This window comes from Bufo gargarizans, chromosome 1 (genome assembly GCF_014858855.1).
Source record: "Bufo gargarizans isolate SCDJY-AF-19 chromosome 1, ASM1485885v1, whole genome shotgun sequence".
In the NCBI taxonomy this organism is placed as follows: Eukaryota; Metazoa; Chordata; class Amphibia; order Anura; family Bufonidae; genus Bufo; species Bufo gargarizans.
Window position 1 is genome coordinate 335,855,534 of NC_058080.1, and position 21,278 is coordinate 335,876,811.

The 21,278-nt window shown below is 43.3% G+C and overlaps 1 protein-coding gene across 2 annotated transcripts in view; it reads right to left on the reverse strand.

Annotated features, from left to right (window-relative positions):
• The window catches only part of HMG20B (high mobility group 20B), a 448,306-nt gene that overhangs the window by 285,755 nt on the left and 141,273 nt on the right, over positions 1 to 21,278 (reverse strand). For both annotated transcript variants that reach the window (XM_044306263.1, XM_044306272.1), the window contains one exon: positions 7,844 to 7,896. In XM_044306263.1, the coding sequence (XP_044162198.1) occupies positions 7,844 to 7,896 (53 nt within the window). The remainder of the gene's footprint in view (positions 1 to 7,843; positions 7,897 to 21,278) is intronic.

Here is a 21,278-nt window from a genome sequence, read left to right on the forward strand (position 1 = left end):
GTACCAGACATCCCCCTAGATAGTAATTTTCACCTGGGTCATATACCTAGGACCTTGTGGTGGTGTTTTGAGCCCCCTAATGTGTTGGTGGGTTTAGTTTGTGAGATCGACCTTGTGCTCCATATGGTTGCCTGCCATGTGGTGGTACAGGTGTGGTCCCACAAATTTAGTGTAAGTTAGTTGCTGCATTTTGCAGTGACAGGTTGATACCCTTAATTTTAACAAAACAATATAATAAAGCCATTGTTATTTTGTTTTAGCGCCTTATGCCCACATTTATTTGTTTTGTTAATTCGTACACCTGAAGGTTTAGGATAGTTTATAAATTCAGTTTTGAGTAATTTGTGGGGTGTTTATAAAAAATTGTGCAATTTATGGGTGTTTTATCAGAACAAAATTAGTCCTTATTCAGTTTTGGAAATGTTCTTAAAAACTTCTAAAAATTATAGGATATTTAACGTCTGTAGAGGGAAGGGATAGATTTGAATATATATGTCCAGCATATGTGTATATATAATATATATATATACACATATACATATACATACATACACAGTACAGACCAAAAGTTTGGACACACCTTCTCATTCAAAGAGTTTTCTTTATTTTCATGACTATAAACATTGTAGATTTAAACTAAAGGCATCAAAACTATGAATTAACACGTGGAATTATATACATAACAAAAAAGTGTGAAACTGTCACGACCCTTGGTCATGGTCGTGACTCCTTGGGAGCCGCATGCAGTTATCCGCGGTCTGGTGTTGTCGCAACCGCAGTTGGGGGCACTTAGTGGTTTGCCTCAGGTGCGGTTGCCGCGAATAACAGGCATGCGTGCGGTTACCCTTGGCAACGTGTTTTGGTGTGCACGTCCTTCGTCTGTGTTTGTGTGCACTTGTTTGTTTGTTGTGCACGAGGTGATGTTTAGTATGCACCTGGACTCCTCCCTTCACCTGCGGTTGTCCGCGGCAACGTCTGGTGATGTTTGCATGCTGTGGAAGTGTCTCGGCCTGTTGGCTGTTCTGGAGGACATGGTTGCCACGCATGCCGTTGCCGTCGGAGACAGGTGAGTGAGGTTGTGTGCTTTCCCCTTTATGTGAGTTTCCCTTCTGTGGTTCTTGAAGGGTTAATTTCCTTCCCAGTGTGTGTGATGTCACTGGGTGTGGTTGACTGGTGGGTGTGGCCTTTTGGCCTATATAGCCTGAGTCTCTTGCAGGCTTCAGTAGGTTGCTCTCAGCCATGCTGGCTGGAGCAGCCTCCTGTCTCTCCCATCTGCCTGGTGAGGACCATCCTTCTGGTCATAAAACCTCTGTCGGGAATTTCTATGTTTCACGGTGTTATTTAGGTGTGTGTGGGGTTTTATGTTAGTGCAGCTTGTGGTCCTGGGTTCCTGTGGGATGTCTGGTGTGTGCTGTGTTCGTTGGTGTCTGAACCGCAGCACCTGCACATGGGATCCAGGGTTTGTTGTCTGTGGCAGGTGAGTGATGTGTTGGTCCCATTTGCCTGTCACTGCCATAAGTCTGTTATTGTATTCCCCTGTGTTGCTTGGCTGTTGAGACTCCTGCTCCCCCGTTCCTAGGAGGAGCAGGTCATCTCACTCTGTCCCCTAGTACAGGGCCGACTTGAGGGCTCGTAGGGACTTTAAGGTTCCGGCGTATGAGTCCTCCTACCACCAAGGTCGGCTCATACAGATAGGAGACAGGGTCAGCGTTAGGGACGCAATAGGAGGTGACCTGCTCCCTAACTCTGTGGTCCCGGCCAAGGGGTAACCCTACCATCTCCTGGCACCGCACGGCTGGGGGGTTTCCCCCACCGCCAGCCGTGACAGAAACAACTGAAAATATGTCATATTCTAGGTTTTTCAAAGTAGCCACCTTATGCTTTGATTACTGCTTTGCACACTCTTGGCATTCTCTTGTTAAGCTTCAAGAGGTAGTCACCTGAAATGGTTTTCACTTCACAGGTGTGCCCTGTCAGGTTTAATAAGTGGGATTTCTTGCCTTATAAATGGGGTTGGGACCATCAGTTGCGTTGTGGAGAAGTCAGATGGATATACAGCTGACAGTCCTACTGAATAGACTGTTAGAATTTGTATTATGACAAGAAAAAAGCAGCTAAGTAAAGAAAAACGAGTGGCCATCATTACTTTAAGAAATGAAGGTCAGTCAGTCTGAAAAATTGGGAAAACTTTGAAAGTGTCCCCAAGTGCAGTCACAAAAACCATCAAGCGCTACAAAGAAACTGGCTCACATGCGGACCGCCCCAGGAAAGGAAGACCAAGAGTCACCTCTTATAAGGCTTGAAAATGGTCCCAGTAAGCGGACCGAAACGTCGCTGCTTGGGTGAATAAAGGATCCCACATTTTTCACCATTGGATGTGCTGCGGTGGATTTATTTATTTCTTATATATATATATATATATATATATATATATATATATAGGCCCTGTATGGCCAGAGGGGGGAAGGTTATAGAGTTATATGTGGATATGTCTCTATGCCCCTGTATTTACACACATGTCCATAAATACTTATATTAGAGTTGTGTATATATATATATATATATATATATATATATATATATAGATATGCCCCAATTGTCTTACATGTACTTACACAATACATGTGGCCAGTTATGTCCCCCAGTCACGGCGCTCCCCCCCCCCCCCCCCCTCCCATACCTGCGGGTGATGGCACCAGATGGCTGGATTGTCCAGCTTCAGAAGATCAATAGATCCTTTTGAAACATCACCAGCAGGGCTCCCCCACCTTCTGTTTAGGGACTGTTTATGACATGGGTGTGTGTGTGGTGCCATGGTGTCTTTGTACAGATTCTGAGCCTCAGGAGGGCCAGTCAGTTATCTGCTGCAGTCTGATTGCATGCATTCCATCACATGCACATGATGATGTCATATCCCTGCACCTTGGATGGAGGAGGGGGGGGGAGTGAGAGTGACTTACAGTACAGACCAAAAGTTTGGACACACCTTCTCGTTCAAAGAGTTTTCTTTATTTTCATGACTATGAAAATTGTAGATTCACACTGAAGGCATCAAAACTATGAATTAACACATGTGAAATTACAAACCGCATTCCAAAAAAGTTGGGACACAACTTATACAAATCGTGAATAAAAACTAAATGCAATGATGTGGAGGTGCCAACTTCTAATATTTTATTCAGAATAGAACATAAATCACGGAACTAAAGTTTAAACTGAGAAAATGTACCATTTTAAGGGAAAAATATGTTGAATCAGAATTTCATGGTGTCAACAAATCCCCAAAAAGTTGGGACAAGGCCATATTCACCACTGTGTGGCATCTCCCCTTCTTCTTACAACACTCAACAGACGTCTGGGGACCGAGGAGACCAGTTTCTCAAGTTTAGAAATAGGAATGCTCTCCCATTCTTGTCTAATACAGGCCTCTAACTGTTCAATCGTCTTGGGCCTTCTTTGTTGCACATTCCTCTTTATGATGCGCCAAATGTTCCCTATAGGTGAAAGATGTGGACTGCAGACTGGCCATTTCAGTACCCGGATCCTTCTCCTACGCAGCCATGATGTGATTGATGCAGAATGTGGTCTGGCATTATCTTGTTGAAAAATGCAGGGTCTTCCCTGAAAGAGATGACGTCTGGATGGGAGCATATGTTGTTCTAGAACCTGAATATATTTTTCTGCATTGATGGTTCTTTTCCAGACATGCAAGCTGCCCATGCCACACACACTCATGCAACCCCATACCATCAGAGATGCAGGCTTCTGAACTGAGCGTTGATAACAACTTGGGTTGTCCTTGTCCTCTTTGGTCCGGATGACATGGCGTCCCAGATTTCCAAAAAGAACTTTGAATCGTGACTCGTCTGACCACAGAACAGTCTTCCATTTTGCCACACTCCATTTTAAATGATCCCTGGCCCAGTGAAAACGCCTGAGCTTGTGGATCTTGCTTAGAAATGGCTTCTTCTTTGCACTGTAGAGTTTCAGCTTGCAACGGCGGATGGCATGGTGGATTGTGTTGACTGACAATGGTTTCTGGAAGTATTCCTGAGCCCATTCTGTGATTTCCTTTACAGTAGCATTCCTGTTTGTGGTGCAGTGTCGTTTAAGGGCCCGGAGATCACGTGCATCCAGTATGGTTTTACGGCCTTGACCCTTACGTACAGAGATTGTTCCAGATTCTCTGAATCTTCGGATGATGTTATGCACAGTTGATGATAATAGATGCAAAGTCTTTGCAATTTTTCGCTGGGTAACACCTTTCTGATATTGCTCCACTATCTTTCTGCGCAACATTGTGGGAATTGGTGATCCTCTACCCATCTTGGCTTCTGAGAGACACTGCCACTCTGAGAAGCTCTTTTTATACCCAATCATGTTCCCTATTGACCTAATTAGTGTTAATTGGTCTTCCAGCTATTCGTTATGCTCAAATTTACTTTTTCCAGCCTCTTATTGCTACTTGTCCCAACTTTTTTGGTATTTGTTGACACTGTGAAAATTTTAATCAACGTATTTTTCCTTTGAAATGATACATTTACTCGGATTAAACGTTTGATCTGTCATCTACGTTCTATTACAAATAAAATATTGACATTTGCCATCTCCACGTCATTGCATTCAGTTTTTATTCACAATTTGTTTAGTGTCCCAACTTTTTTGGAATCCGGTTTGTATATACATAACCAAAAAGTGTGAAACAACTAAAAATATGTCATATTCTAGGTTCTTCAAAGAAGCCACCTTTTGCTTTGATTACTGCTTTGCACACTCTTGGCATTCTCTTGATGAGCTTCAAAAGGTAGTCACCTGAAATGGTCTTCCAACAGTCTTGAAGGAGTTCCCAGAGATGCTTAGCACTTGTTGGCCCTTTTGCCTTCACTCTGCGGTCCAGCTTACCCCAAACCATCTCGATTGGGTTCAGGTCCGGTGACTGTGGAGGCCAGGTCATCTGGCGCAGCACCCCATCACTCTCCTTCATGGTCAAATAGCCCTAACACAGCCTGGAGGCGTGTTTGGGGTCATTGTCCTGTTGAAAAATAAATGATGGTCCAACTAAACGCAAACCGGATGGAATAGCATGCCGCTGCAAGATGCTGTGGTAGCCATGCTGGTTCAGTATACCTTCAATTTTGAATAAATCCCCAACAGTGTCACCAGCAAAGCACCCCCACACCATTACACCTCCTCCTCCATGCTTCACCCACGCATGTAGAGTCCATCCGTTCACCTTTTCTGCGTCGCTCAAAGACATGGTGGTTGGAACCAAAGATCTCAAATTTGGACTCATCAGACCAAAGCACAGATTTCCACTGGTCTAATGTCCATTCCTTGTGTTCTTTAGCCCAAACAAGTCTCTTCTGCTTGTTGCCTGTCCTTAGCAGTGGTTTCCTAGCAGATATTCTACCATGAAGGCCTGATTCACACAGTCTCCTCTTAACAGTTGATCTAGAGATGTGTCTGCTGCTAGAACTCTGTGTGGCATTGACCTGGTCTCTAATCTGAGCTGCTGTTAACCTGCGATTTCTGAGGCTGGTGACTCGGATTAACTTATCCTCCGCAGCAGAGGTGACTCTTGGTCTTCCTTTCCTGGGGCGGTCCGCATGTGAGCCAGTTTCTTTGTAGCACTTGATGGTTTTTGTGACTACACTTGGGGACACTTTCAAAGTTTTCCCAATTTTTCAGACTGACTGACCTTCATTTCTTAAAGTAATGATGGCCACTTGTTTTTCTTTACTTAGCTGCTTTTTTCTTGCCATAATACAAATTCTAACAGTCTATTCAGTAGGACTATCAGCTGTGTATCCACCTAACTTCTCCACAAGGCAACTGATGGTCCCAACCTCATTTATAAAGACAAGAAATCCCACTTATTAAACCTGACAGGGCACACCTGTGAAGTGAAAACCATTTCAGGTGATTACCTCTTGAAGCTCAACAAGAGAATGCCAAGAGTGTGCAAAGCAGTAATCAAAGCAAAAGGTGGCTACTTTGAAGAACCTAGAATATGACATATTTTCAGTTGTTTCACACTTGTTATGTATATAATTCCACGTGTTAATTCATAGTTTTGATGCCTTTAGTTTAAATCTACAATGTTTATAGTCATGAAAATAAAGAAAACTCTTTGAATGAGAAGGTGTGTCCAAACTTTTGGTCTGTACTGTATATATCAGTCCAAGTCAAAGGGAAGGGCTCTTGGAACTGGACTACAGAGACACATGGAAACAGCTCCCTGAAGGAAGAGAGACAGAGCCCCACATGCCCCTGGAGATGGCTGAGTAACCCTTTCCCTCCAGACCCCCAATACCCCTGCACCGATTTACCCCTATTCACCCCTGGCCTGCATTGGGTTAACCCTAACCCCTGCATTCCATGTGTGCAGCCCCAGCATACCCTTGCTGGGCTGTATTAACCCTTGATATCCTGGTCCCCTGCAATAGCCCCAATACCCCTGACCCAGGTAACCCCTGGTATCCAACCCTGCGTTTACCCCTTTATGTCCATCATCCCCTGCACTGTGATTATCCCTAAATTGCTGTGATTGTGTGGTTTACAGCCCCGCTTTAACCCTTGCATTGCTGGAATGTATTGACCCTGTATTCCCTGAACCTGTACTCATGGCTACATCCCTGGCCTGCAAGAATTAACCCTTGCAGTGCCACCATTTACCCTTTCTACCCCGTAGGGACATTGAGTAGCCAGGCGGGTGGGTTGCTGCTAATGAATGTATGTAAGTGTATTGTATAGATAGTGTGCGGGTGGAATTGGGAATTGTGTAGTGTAGTATTATCTGTGTTGTAGGTGTTAATTGTAATAATCTTACTGTACTGTGAGATGTGTCTATATGTATATATATCTATAACCATTGATAGATAGATTTTTATATATATATATATATATATATAAATAAAAGTAGAAAAATCCACAGCACATCATTGGATGTGCTGTGGATTTTTCTACTTTTATATCGCTGGAGGTGGATCGCCTCCTCAGCCGCTGGCACTCCGACCGTACCGTCCAGACAGCTGTGCTGCCCACATCCTTCTACATACATATATATATATATATATATATATATAGATAGATAGATAGATATAGCATTTTCGTAGACTATTGTGTAATATTTTATTATTTTATTTGATTCATTTTAAGTTTAAACCACTCTCTAAAATTGTATTTCCTAGAAACCTCTCAAATACTTAAAGGGAGTCTGTCACCTCCATATGGCCATATACAGTGCTTACATGGCTCTGTAGCAAACCTATACAGGATTGTAATGGTACCTTTGTCTTTAGACTTGCACCAGCAGGAAAAACTAAGTTTAATTCATATGCAAATGAACACTCGCAAGTGCCCAGGGGCGGCGTTCAGTGTGTAAGTGCCCAGGCTGCTCTGCCTTCTTTTCACTTTACTCCTCCCTAGCCTCTGTCTTTGCCCGCCCTCCAAGTCCGGACCTATCGATGAGGCAAGAGACTTGGAGGGTGGGTAAAGGCAGAGGCTGGGGAGGAGTAAATTGAAAAGAAGGCAGAGCAGCCTGGGCACTTACACACTGAACGCCGCCCCTGGGCACTTGCGAGTGATCATTTGCATATGAATTAAACTTCGTTTTTCCTGCTGGTGCAAGTCTGAAGACAAAGACAAAGGTACCATTACAATCCTGTATAGGTGTGCTACAGAGCCATGTAAGCACTGTATATGGCCATATGGAGGTGACAGACTCCCTTAAAAAAATACCTATTACCCGTTTTACCTCTGATAACGTTGAAGCAACGTAATACACAGTAGCAAGAAAATATTCCAGCAATTTTTTTTGTAACATTACTACTGTGTAACTTACTTTTTGTGTGTGTCCATTCAGCACGTTGGTTGCAGATAAGGAACTGTTCTCTTCTGAAGTATTAAAAAGACAGAAAAAAAACTTGATAAATCTAAATCCAATCTTAAACTGAGAGACATTGCAAGAGAATGCAAATAAAGCAATGCAACTGGTAACAATATTTCCAGAACCAAGCATGTAGGCTGCCCAAATACGAAAGAGACAAAAACTAAAAGCAGAGCAAAAAAGTGAATAAACTCAACATGTTTGAGCTGCCCATAATCTATGGTACCTGGGCGAGTGCACCACCAGTGTATTTAAAGGGAGTCTGTCACATAATTTTTACTAATATAACAGCACTGCCACTCAGAAGATTATAAAAGTATTCCAAACATACTGTAATTTGGTTATTTATTAAATGTCCAGAAAAAGCGGAAAAAAAGCTCCCATGTGCCACGTTAGGCAGACCTTGCTGTTCAAAGTACCCAAGCTGCGTGGACTTTGCTCTTCAAAGTGCCAAGTCTGCCGGCTCTACTCCTCCCCATATCCTCTCCCCTGATGTCACAGCAAAGGATCTCAAAATGCAGCTAAATGTAGCTTTCACCTCTGCTGACAAACAGGCAATTATCAGGAATGGATACTTCATACCCAAAATTGCCTACACTTTCAGACAGTGTAAAAGGGCCTTTGTTAGTCAAAGCTAAGAATAAAGGTCGGCAAAGCATCCTATTATGTGTCTTTTTTAGTTGCTTATTTCATTAGATATCATATCACTAGGGATGAGCAAATCGACTTCGGATGACTCATCAAAAGTCGATTTGCATAAAACTGTATTAGAATGTATTGGCTCCGATGAGCCGAAGTTATTGCTTTGCAAAGTGGTACCTTGGAACTGAACTCGAGTTCGGGAAATGTTTTTTTTTACATTACAAATTAATTTATGAAGTTATTGCACGAAGTCTCGAGAGACTTCGCGAAGCAATAACTTCGGCTCATCAGAGCCAACACATTGTAATACTGTACGGAGATCCTGCTCCATACAGTATTGAACGAAGTTTTATGCAAATTGACTTCGGATGTTTCATCCGAAGTCGATGCTCTCATCCCTAGATATCACAATTGAACACTGTGAAAAATACAATAGAAAAGCACTGCATTGTTTTCTCTGGCTGCAGCCATGACTTTTCCCCCTCTACTGATGCTAGTGCACATGCTTCAGCTTCAAACAAATTAATGTATACTGAGCTGCTTCAGTTATCCATAACATAATAGACCTGTGGAACTAAAGCACTCAGCAAAACAAAGAAAGATCACCAAGGAGTATGCAAACCACTTTGTTCACAGCTTAAGAGCAGTGCCTGAATCAAAGCATTTCCTTGCTGCTGCAGGACACTCCAAGTTGCGATTCACATACAGGCTTTAAGGATCAGTAAAGTAAACTATCACCTACCGTTACTTGTATTGTGAGATATTGCCAGCATCATCTTATAATAAGGAACGCTTTCTTTATAGGTTTATCAATGCCGGCCACTTATTGTATGGTGCTATAAGAAAGATATTCGCACATTGCGCTTTTTGCACTAATAAACATTTATTTTTTTGTCCTATAAGAAGCACTTTTTCTCCTCCTAAAATGAGGGGAAAACGTTAGTGCGTCTTATGGAATTAATACAGTGCAAAAAAAAAAATTAAAATGTTCGGCGCATTGTTTGTTGCCGGTACATTGCAAACTGTGCTGTATAGGGGCACAGTCTATGATGTACCCCAACATCTATCCCCATGTAGGAGCCCGGCAGGTGCTGGGTGATAATGAACTGGCCCGCAGATTCACTCTTAGCAAGGAGACCATGTGCTGGTGCGATGGTGCAGGCAGACGATGGCGGAGAATGCTTTCCCGTCATACGTGCCTGCTCCTGTGTACGTGCCCTGGTAGATGCATTGTGCTGTGCCACAAAACTTCTTCAAAAGGCCCCCCTAATAAAGTGAACCCTTATTAAATTGTAAATGTGTCACTGGATACCCTTCCCCCCCAATAAGTGTGTTAGCAGCAGATGACCCCGTAACAGTGTGTTACAGCAGATTACCCCCATAACAATGTGTCAGGGGCAGATCCCCCACACCCATGTAATTGTGTCAGTGGCAGATGATCCCCATAACATTGTGTCAGCGCCATGAGTCCCTCCCATAAGTTTATCAGCGGCAGATTAGCCCATAATAGTATGTCGCAGCAGATACCCCAATAACATTGTGTTAGCAGCAGATCGCTCATAAAACTGTGTTGCAGCAGATCCCTCCATAACATTGTGTCACAGCAGATACCTCCATAACATTGTGTCACAGCAGATCCCTCCATAACATTGTGTCACAGCAGATACCTCCATAACATTGTGTCACAGCAGATCCCACCATAACATTGTGTCACAGCGGATTCCCCATAACATTGCGTCAGCTGTAAAGCCCCCATAACATTGCGTCAGCGCCAGATCTCACCCCCCCAATAACTGTCTCAGCGGCAGATCTCCCCATAACAGTGCATCATCCACTGATGTTCTCAGCTACATGTGCCTCCATAATTATGACGGATACAGTGCTGGCACGTTTCCCATTACTCTATTTTGTTAAAGAAAATCACTGTAGTCTCCCGCTGTATACTGTACATTTGTGAACAATGTCAAAGCAGAAAAGGCTTTCTTATAAAATTCCTTTTAAACTGAAGGTGACAAAATATGCCAAAGAGCATGGAAACAGGGCAGCTGAGAGACATTTTGGGCTGCCTCCAAATGAAAAAATGATTTCTGAATGGAGGATCCGTTTGGAAAAAGCAGATAAAGGTAAACTTGTAATATGGATGTGGTAATATATATGATTACTTGTACATTATGTGATAAAAGACCGTAATTAGACTTACCCATAATTCTGTTTCCTTGAATCCACCATGACGAAAACGGATGAGATTGACCCCTTGACCTCTGTAGGGGCAGGAAATACACAGAGATAGAGAGTTTAAAAGCCCCCATCCACTCTCACCACTTTTTTATTATTATTATTTTTTATAGTATTGATTTCATACTATAGATTATATTTTATGGAAGGGAATATATGAGCCGTCATCGTGGATTCAAGGAAACAGAATTACCGGTAAGTCTAATTACAGTCTTTACATTTCATCCACCCTGAAGGCAGCGGATGAGAACAGACAGATTACAATGTAGCAGGGGGTAACTGCTTGCAACACTTTTTGGCCAAAGGCCAAATCCGCGGAAGCAGAAATATTCAGGCAATAGTGTCTTATGAAAGTATTAATAGTCACCGCCTTGCATATCTGGTCAAGAGACACCCCGGCATTCTCTGCCCATGAAGAAGCCATACCTCTAGTGGAATGGGCCTTTATTCCAGTAGGATAATTTTGATCCATTAGGGAGTAGCAGCAAGAAATAGTTGTTTTTATCCAACGCCCTGTGGATGCTTTGGAGAGCTCCTTCCCTTTATTTTTTCCCGCAAACTGTATTAAAAGGTTATCATCCATCCTTCCTGAAAATTTCTGTGGCCTTTAAGTACTGAATAATTGTCTCCCTTACATCTAGGAGATGACATTTTATTTCCATGGGATCTTTTGGGTAACTGCGGAAGGATGGCAATATAATTTCCTGGTCTCTATGAAAATTTGAAACTACCTTCTATTTTAATACAATTCTGTCAGGGAAAATGGACAGATTAGGTTCTCTACATGAAAAATCTTGGATCTCTCCTATGCGTCTAGCAGATGTTATTGCTATTAAGAGGGCCGTCTTAAGAGAGAGGTGTTTTAAGGAGATGTCTAATAGGGCAAATGGAGATTAGGTCCCATTGAGGAATCTTATGTTTTTGTGACAGCCTATATCTGGGCGTGGCTTTTATAAACCTTCTAACCCATCTGTGGTCAACTAAGTTAATATCGTAGAAGGCCCCCAGGACTGATATCTGCACTTTCAAAGTACTTGGCCTAAGGCATAAGTCTAGGCCTCTTTACAAGAATTCTAAGATCTTTTGTATGCACAGAGAGGATATATCTGGAGAGGCTTCTACCAAACCACGAACAGTACTTTGTCCAGATCTTTAGATAAATGGCGGCAGTAACTTTCTTTTTGCTGGCTTTTAAAGATAACCTTATCCGAGAGGCCTTTACTTCTTAAGATCTCACTTTCAGGATCCAGGCCGATGGTTTGAAGCGACCTGGGTTTTGATGTTGGATTGGCCCCTGTGAAAGAATGTCCTCCTGAAAAGGTATCTGCCATGGATCTTCCAGAGCTAAGATCTTTAGGATGGAGAACCAGCTTCTCTTAGGCCAATATAGGGTTATCAATTCTACTGTCACCGGGTCTGTGAGGATCTTCTGCAGAACCCTGGGTATTAACGCCCAAGGAGGGAACGCATATGCCAGGTTCCAAGTCCATTTTACTGAGAAGGCATCTACTGCCCAAAGCTTTTCCCTGGGATCTAGGGAGCAAAAGCACTTGACCTTTGTATTTCTTTTTGAGGCAAATAGGTCTATTTGTGGTTTCCCTCATCTGGTTACTATTTTGTGAAATACCTCTGGATTTAATGTCCATTCCCTTGGGTCCAGAGTCTTTCTGCTTAGGAAATCTGCCTCTGAATTGTCTGCTCCTTTCAGATGAATGGCTGTAATAGATAGGACATTTTCTTCTGCCCAAGTAAATATTTCTATTGCTAGGGATCTCAACTTTTGGGACCTTGTGCCCCATTGATGTTCTAGGTAAACAACGATTTTTTTTAATTTAATAGACTCAGATTTAATTTTAAAGTTCCCAGACCGCTCTAAATTCTTTGTAATTTGATGACTCGTTCCATATTTCTTCTGGCCATTTTCCTTTCCTTGCCACTTTGGCTCCCCATCCTATCGCGCTTGCATCTGTTACTATTGGTATTTCTGGTTCTTTTTGCCAGATTACTCCTCTGGCTAGGTTCGTTTAAATCCTATTTTATCAGGAGTGGAATTTGTATTACCATTTCTAAGGATGACTGTTCCTTGTTCCAACTGATTAATATCCATATTTGCAAAGGTCTGGTGTGAGCTTGGCACCATGCAACTGCTGTTATTAATGTTAAAATGCTCATGGCGTTCCTGATCGAGCAGCTGTCCCGAGCTTGGCATTTTTCTATTTTTCCCTTGATGTCTCTTATTTTTTCCTGAGGCAGCGATGACATTTGTGCTACCGAATCTAATATCACACCAAGGAATCTCCTGTCGGGTGACTGAATTAGATAAGATTTTTTTGTATTTATCAGCCAGCCCAGATCCAAAATCTTTTGTAGAAAGTAGTGCATTTGTGTGTTTGTCTCTGCTTCCGAATTTCCTACTAGAAGGAAATCATTTAGTTACAGAAATATTACTAGACCTTCTCGTTTGAGGGAAGACAACATCTCCACTACAATTTTTGTGAAGACCCTTGGTGCTGAAGAAATGCCAAATGGAAGGGCGCAGGACTAAAAATGGTGCAATATGTGTTCTGGGCCTTTTCGTGCAAACCGAAGATATTTTTGTGAATTCTGGATAGGTACATGGTAGTAGGCGTCCTTGACGTCATATAGGCCTGCTTTTTTATTAGGGGAACAATTGACAAGATTGATTCCATTTTTAATATTTTGTACATTATAGATTTGTTTAGTTCTCTTAGGTTTAAGATGGTTCAAGAAGAGTCATCTGGTTTTTGTACCAGGAATAGCCTTGAGTAAAAGCCTTGTCTTTTCTCTGATTCTGGGACCTCTTTTATTACCCCTGAAATTCTTAAATCCCCTTACCTCTTTGAAAGAGTGGTGGGACTGTGTGAAGTTATTTGACACCTTCTTGGGGGGGGGGGGGGGGGGGGTGAAGTAAACTCAATTTTTTATCAATTTTTTACAATATCTAGAGCCCAAGGGTTTGATGTTATGCATTCCCACTGGGTCAAAAAAAAAATTCAATCTCCCCACTACTCTGGCGTAACTGTTTTTCATTCATCATTTGTTTTGGGGGTTGAGGAGGAAACCCCTTCTTTCTTTCTGAATTCTGACGGATTTCAGGAGAGGAATACACTGCAGTATGTCTTTTCTAGGGGTTTTATTTCTTATATGGTTTTCTAGTTCAATAAGCCAGAAGGCTTTAGCAACAAATGTGGTTGCAATACTTGTTTTCACCCCGAACATGGACGCTTCCCAACATTTTCTTAGAAGGGAATCCACTTTCCGTTCCATTGGGTGACATAATTGGGATGCGTCCTCAAATGGCAGGGAAGTTTTCTTTATAACTTTTGCCACTTCAATGTCTATTTTAGGTGTTTAATTAAACATTTTTGCTAAAGCAGCATCAAAAGAGAAGCCTTTTCCTAAATTCCCTAGAGACGCCCAGTCTCTTTTCTGGATCCGCCCATTCATCAAGGATCATTTCTTTAAAGGGAATCTGTCACCTAGTTTTACCCTACAGAGCTGCGGACATGCACGGATAAATCTCTGCTAGCATGTCCGCAATATACCTGTCCCATAGGGTTGTGTGGTTTTATTTCATTTAAAAAATGATTTTATTGATATGTAAATTAGGCAAGTAAGGTGCCCAAGGTGTGGTTACTTACAGTTAAGGAGCCCAGCCACGCCCCCTGTGAAGGAGCCCAGAACCGCTTGCATCCAGAAATCTCCTCCTTGCTCACGAAGTTACAGTACCGTAATCTCGCGATGCGCATGCTGGCGCATTTTTTAAACAAAATAAAACCACACAGCCCTATGGGACATGTATATTGCGGACATGCTAGCGGAGATCTATCCGTGCATGTCCGCAGCTCTATAGGGTAAAACTAGGTGACAGATTCCCTTTAATATTTTCATTAATGGGGAAGATCGTCGCTTTTTTTTTTTTGTGCGTAATCCCCCAAACATTCATCCTGTACCAATCTCGGTTTTTGGATGTCTTCAATCCCCATGGTCTCACTGCCTGAAGTAGTTCCTCCATCTCTTCTGAGGAAAAGAAGTATTTCTTATCGTTCTCCACTATCTCTCCTTCTGACAATTGATCATCTTCAAGATCCTGTCTAGAGAAAGACGCCACCACGTCCATGACCTCAACATCAGAGGAGGATGGAACGGATAACCTTGGTTTCTTAGCAGAAGGTGTATTTTGAAGGGGAGTGAGAGGTCACCAATGCAAGCTTTGCAAAGTTTCTTTTTATATCCCTCAGGTAATTTTTTTTAACAAGTGACACACTTGTTAAATTTTGGTTTAAATTTTGCTTCTTAAACATACTGGTAAAAGAAGAGCAACCGATATTCAGTGCATAAATACCAAGTGACGCAAGAAAAAAGAATAATGCAGGTTCCCCACAGGGAAACTGATGGATGAAGTAGCCGAAGGTGGGTCTGTGCAGTCCATGCGGGTCCCAGGAGCATCAGGAGCTGACATTGAAACTGGAGTCAGGGGAGATGCTGTCTGGAGATTGCCACGCTGTTTTCATGTTCTGCGGTATCTGACGTCATCCCTGCGCCTGCGTGAATATGTGCGCCCCTTCTCCAAGCTCCGCTCCCTTCTGGACCTAGTCAGGAATCAAGCGGTATCGGTCATGGAAGGTGAAGGAAGGGAAGCAAACAAAACACAACTAAATTACACAAAACAACAGGCCTGACCCCACAGATAGGGAACAAGGAAAGGTCACCTCCTGACTATCCTTGAGCCCTTTCCCTGACTGCTACCAACATGAACAAATCTCGATGGTAGAAGTGTTCATGCACTCGAACCTAATCCTTGCTGCAACTGATACAAACCCTCAGCTAGGGAGAAGGTGAAAAGACAACCGGTTCCTTGCACAGGATGAAGGAACCTGCCTCCACCTAAGGCCTAGCCAGAACAAACAACAGAAGGGAAGGAAGGAGGACTTAACTGAAGACAAACTGGGGAGCAGGAGATCCACAAAACACCAGCAGAGAACTCCAAGAGAAACTATAAACCGCAAGGGCTATAGTGAGAGGCAGGAATAAATAGCATCACTAACAAACTAATGAGCAGAACCTGTGAGGGGGTGGGATCCTGCCCAAAGCCACAACAAAGCAATCTGTCAGATAGATCACTCACAGGGCAGGGCGTGAAAGTACCCCCCCCCCCCCTTCTAAGGGTGACCTCCGGGCACACAGGACCAACTTTATCCGGGTTTGCCATGTGAAAGGTATTCACAAGGCGGCTAGCATTGACATCGGTAGCCGGAACCCACATTCCTTCCTCAGGACCGTATCCCCTCCAATGCACCAGGTACTGAAGGGAACCCCGAAGAACACGCGAGTTGAGTATTCTGGAAATATGAAACTCCAGATTACCATCTACCAAGACAGGAGGAGGAGGCAAAGGAGATGGTTCAGCAGGTTCAACATACTTCTTCAACAAGGACCTGCAAAACACATTATGGATCTTCCTGGCCTGCGGAAGTTCCAGACGAAATGCCACCGGATTAATAATGGCCAAGAGCGTACTTTCAACGTAATGTTCTTAGTGGACAACCACACCAAATCACCCACACAGGTCCAAACCAGTCATACGTCTCTTGTCAGCCATCCGTTTATATCTTTCGCCCATTTTTTTTTCAAATTAACCTGAATCTTCTGCCAGAAGACAACGAAGAAGATAATCTCTCCTCTCCAGGTATACCAGAAGATTCAGTCCCAGAAAAAGTACCAAACTGAAGGTGAAAACCATATGCGCCATAAAATGGTGACTTATCAGTACACTCCTGTCTACGATTATTCAAGGAAAACTCAGCCAAGGACAAAAACGAGGACCATTCTTCCTAATTATCAGAGACAAAACCTCAAATAAGTCCCCAGGTTCTGGTTAGTGCACTCAGTTTGTCCATTCGATTGAGACTTGAAAGCCGAAGAGAAAGACAACTGAATACCCAGACGAGTACAAAATGCCTTCCAAAACTTGGAAACAAATCTGACAGCACATCAGAGGGGATGCCGTGTAATTTCACGATGTTATCAATAAACACCTGAGCGAGGGTTTTAGCATTGGGCAAACCTGATAATGGTACAAAGTTAGCCATCTTACTGAAGCGGTCCACCACCACCAAAATTACAGATTTCCCAGAGGAACTTGGTAAATCAGTGATAAAGTCCATGGACAAATGTGTCCAAGGACGAGATGGAATGGACAACAGAATAAGAGATCTTGATGGCCGAGTGTGAGCTACCTTAGCGCGTGCAGAGGTCTCACAAGCTGCTACATAGCCCTCAACACATTTACGCAAAACTAGCCACCAGAATCTCCGGGAAATAAGATCCAACGTGGATCTACTCCCAGCGTGTCCCGCAAGGACAGTATCATGATGTTCCTTGAACAACTTGTGTCGCAGTTCTGAAGGAACAAAGAACTGGAGGACAGGAATCAGGTGCCTCACCTTGAGCCCCCAGCACTTCCGCCTCCAGCTCAGGATAAAGAGCGGATACCACCACCCCATCAACCAAATCGGAGCGGGATCCTCCGAATCTCTCCCCCCAGGAAAGCTACGTGACAAAGCATCTGCTTTGACATTTTTGATACCAGGATGATAAGTGACCACAAAATTAAACCTGGTAAAGAACACTGACCATCTGGCCTGCCTAGGGTTCAGACGCTAAGCTGATTGCAGGTAAGCCAGATTCTTATGGTCAGTAATTACCATAAATCGGATGAATCGCTCCTCCTAGCCAAAGGCCAATTTGATGGCCAACAACTCTCTATTCCCAACATCATAATTTATTTCGGTTAGCAGAGATTTTCTTAGAGAAAAAAGCACACGGACGCCATTTGCTTGGAGAGGGACCCGGCGACAAAACTGCTCCGACTCCCACTTCTGATGTGTCAACCTCAACAATGAAGGGTTGAGACACATCTGGTTGCATCAGAATGGGAGCGGAAGCAAAACATTCATTAATAGCAGAAAAAGTCTGTAATGGCTCTTCTGACCAGACAGAAAAGTCAGCGCCCTTCCTAGACATATCGGTCAAAGGTTTGACAATAGTACAATAATTCAGGATGAACTTCCTGTAGTAATTAGTAAATCCTAAAAACCACATCAGAGCTTTATGATTCTTTGGCCGGTCCCATTCTAGTACCGCACGGACCTTTTCGGGATCCATGCGAAAACCTGAGGCAGAAAGTAAATAACCCAGAAACTGCAGTTCCTGAACAGCAAACACACATTTTTACCAACTTGGCATACAATTTATTCTCCCGAAGGATCAATAATACTTGTCTTAAGTTATCCTGATGAGTCTCCATATCGGGTGAGTAAATTAGTATGTCATCGAGGTAAACAACGATAAACCTCCCCACCGAATGATGAAAAATGTCATTGATAAAGTGCTGGAAGACTGCCGGGGCATTAGTTAAACCAAAGGGCATAACCAGGTTCTTGAAGTGACCCTCAGGGGTATTGAAGGCAGTCTTCCATTCATCCCCTTCCCTCATTCTTATCAGATTATAAGCTCCTCTTAAATCCAACTTAGAAAACACCATGGCGCCGAAAATTTGATCAAATAGATCCGGAATCAAGGGAAGGGGATAAGGGTCCCGGACACTAATGAGATGCAGTTCCCGGAAATTTAGGCACGGTCTAAGGGACCTTACTTTTTTTTTTAACAGAAAAGAAGCCCACTGCTATAGGTGATTTAGATAGTCTAATATGTCCTTTTGCAAACTCTCGGCAATAGACTCTCGCATAGCTACTCTTTCGGGTTGCGAAAGATTATATAACCGAGATTTTGGCAATTTAGCTCCGGGAATAAGATTGATCGGACAATCATACTCTCGGTGGGGGGCAACTCCCAATCTCCACCCTCTGAGAATACATCCGAAAATCTGAAACCACAACCTTAGTGGATACCCCAGAAATAGATGTGCCGAGACAGTTTTCCATACAAAAATCACTCCAATTACAGATTTGTCTAGTTTGCCAGTCGATGGTTGGGTTATGTTTGGACAACCATGGTAAATCCAGAACCAGCGGAGCAGGCAAACCTTTAAAAACAAAACAAGAAATAGATTCAACATGAGAATCACCCACCTTTAATTGAATATCCTGCACAACATGAGTTAGACTTTTTTGCCAAGAGAGGAGCGGAATCTATAGCAAACACCGATATCTCTTTGCTTAATGCGCTAGTTCTAAAACCACGCACTCTTGGTTTCCTTTTATCATGAGGCCTCCTTCCACCAACTATATATGAGATACGGGGAATCAATACCCTTTGATACGTACTACAGAGGTGATGTTTCAAGTTATAATCTAAGTTCCTTTGTGATGATTGAAAAACTGTGCATAGAGAACCATATTGAGGTTATTTAAGCAATATTGAGACAAACGCAATTGGCAGAAAAAAGCATCAGAAAAGCAACAAAAACGAATATGCATTTTTTATGTATTTTTGGAAAATTTCATGACCCAGTCTATGATATGGTTTCTTTTAATCTATCACCTTGCAAGTGGATTTTAATGTATAAAGTAGGAATGGCAGATAATCTTCATTTTAGACTTTGAAATTAACGTATATTCCGGGTTTTGAAAATAGCCCATATTTAATATAAAAAGGAGGGATGATCATTATGGCAGGTTACCACTGAAATTTGTGTAATGAGTGGTCAAATTTAAAACTTAACATTTAATGAAAGTAAATTAGAAAATAAGTCCCATGATATTAAATAACAATATATAAATATGGAGCAGCGCGGCGGTTTACCACGCAGGATCTGATGGTGCACAGAGTGGAGTCATGCAATTAAGTGATGCTCGGCGGCACCAAAAAATTATAATCAGGTGGTCCTACCGCTTCGATGAGGCGCTCCAGAGACAACAATTGACTAGCCGGTGTTGATTGATGAGCACACCGTTGCTAGCGACAACTGTACAACGGAGGGTGGTCTGTAGTACTGACTGGCCCTAGTGATGCCCTAGAGCCCTACAATGGCCTATGTGACCGGATGGCGGAGACCGCCACCAGTCACCTACAGGAACCTCACCCTGGAATTAGTGCGCCCTATTTGGCCCTTGCTTACCTGGTCCCTACACGCATGTTTCGCTAGGGGATGAGTAACAAGCTCATCAGGGGAAAAGCCGGGAGCTTGGGCTGAGTCTGTGCACGATGAACTGACAGTGGTGTCAAGCGTGCGTCCTGCACAGAGACAAAGTCACACCATGATCCGGGTATGGATCAGTGTGGTATAGGGGAAGAGGGGATTAGGATAAGAAACCCCTCTCCTAATAACCAGTTCAGGCGCATAGGTTGATGTAACCTGGGTAGCGCATGGAAACCGCTACCTTTTAAAGATGGAACAAGCCCCAGATTGAGGCTTGGTTGGGACGCTCCTCCCTCAATCGACGAAAGCGGTACAGGCCCGCGCATGAGCGGTGGAACGCATGGAGAGAGGGAGGTACGTAGGCGGACGTGAGTGGGAAAGATGACGTCACCACGTCCAGTCTCACTGATGCACGCGACACGACGCGACGGTTGCCAAGCAATCGGGACGCTGAATCAAGGCACCGTCGGACCGCACGGCTACGGATGTGCAGCGGTGCTAGTTATGGAAATGGTATTTTGGCACAGATTATAACAACAATAGAATCTGGAATATGTTGGCCCAATAGTTAGACACAAGGATAAAGGAGAAGGGATGATGGTAGTGAAAAAGAAGGGGGGGGGGGAAGGAAAGTGGGACAAGGACAAAAGTAGATGAAGAGTGATACATACAGATACCAATTAACTAAACGAAACAGCTATAATTGAGCTGTTCATTGAGTCCCGTGGGTGAGACTGTACCGAGCGTATAAATCCAGCGAGATTCCCTCTGGAGTAACACACGGTCCCAATCTCCACCGCGGGTTGGTTGCAGAACTTTCTCAATTCCAATTGCCCTGAGGCAAATCGGATTTCCTTGATGATGGTCATGAACATGCCTTGATACTGCTGTATCTCTATTATTCGCGATGTCGCCAAGATGCTCGCCAAGGCGCCTTCGTAGCTCGCGCCTAGTTTTTCCCACGTATTCCAATCCGCAATCGCAGGTGATTTTGTAGATAACACCTTGCGTCTTGCAATTAATAAAATCTTTAATGGGGAACATTTTCGACAGATTAGAGCTGAAGAAGGTTTTGCCAGTTTGCATAAGGCCACAGGCTACACAGCCACTACACCTGAAGCAGCCTGTGGGCCTACGGTCGAGCCAAGTGCCCTGTCTAGGCACTGATGTAAAGTGGCTGTGTACAAGGAGATCCTTCAGGTTGCTACCCCTTCTGAACGTTATCTGGGGGTAGTCATGTATGGCTTCCTTAATTTCTGGATCCATCATTAAGATGGGCCAGTGTTTTCTTAGGATCCCTCGTATCTTATCAGCACAGCCATCAAAAGTGCCCAGCATACGGATCTTCTGGTCCTGAGGAGTTCGCACTCTGGGCACCAGGAGGTCCGA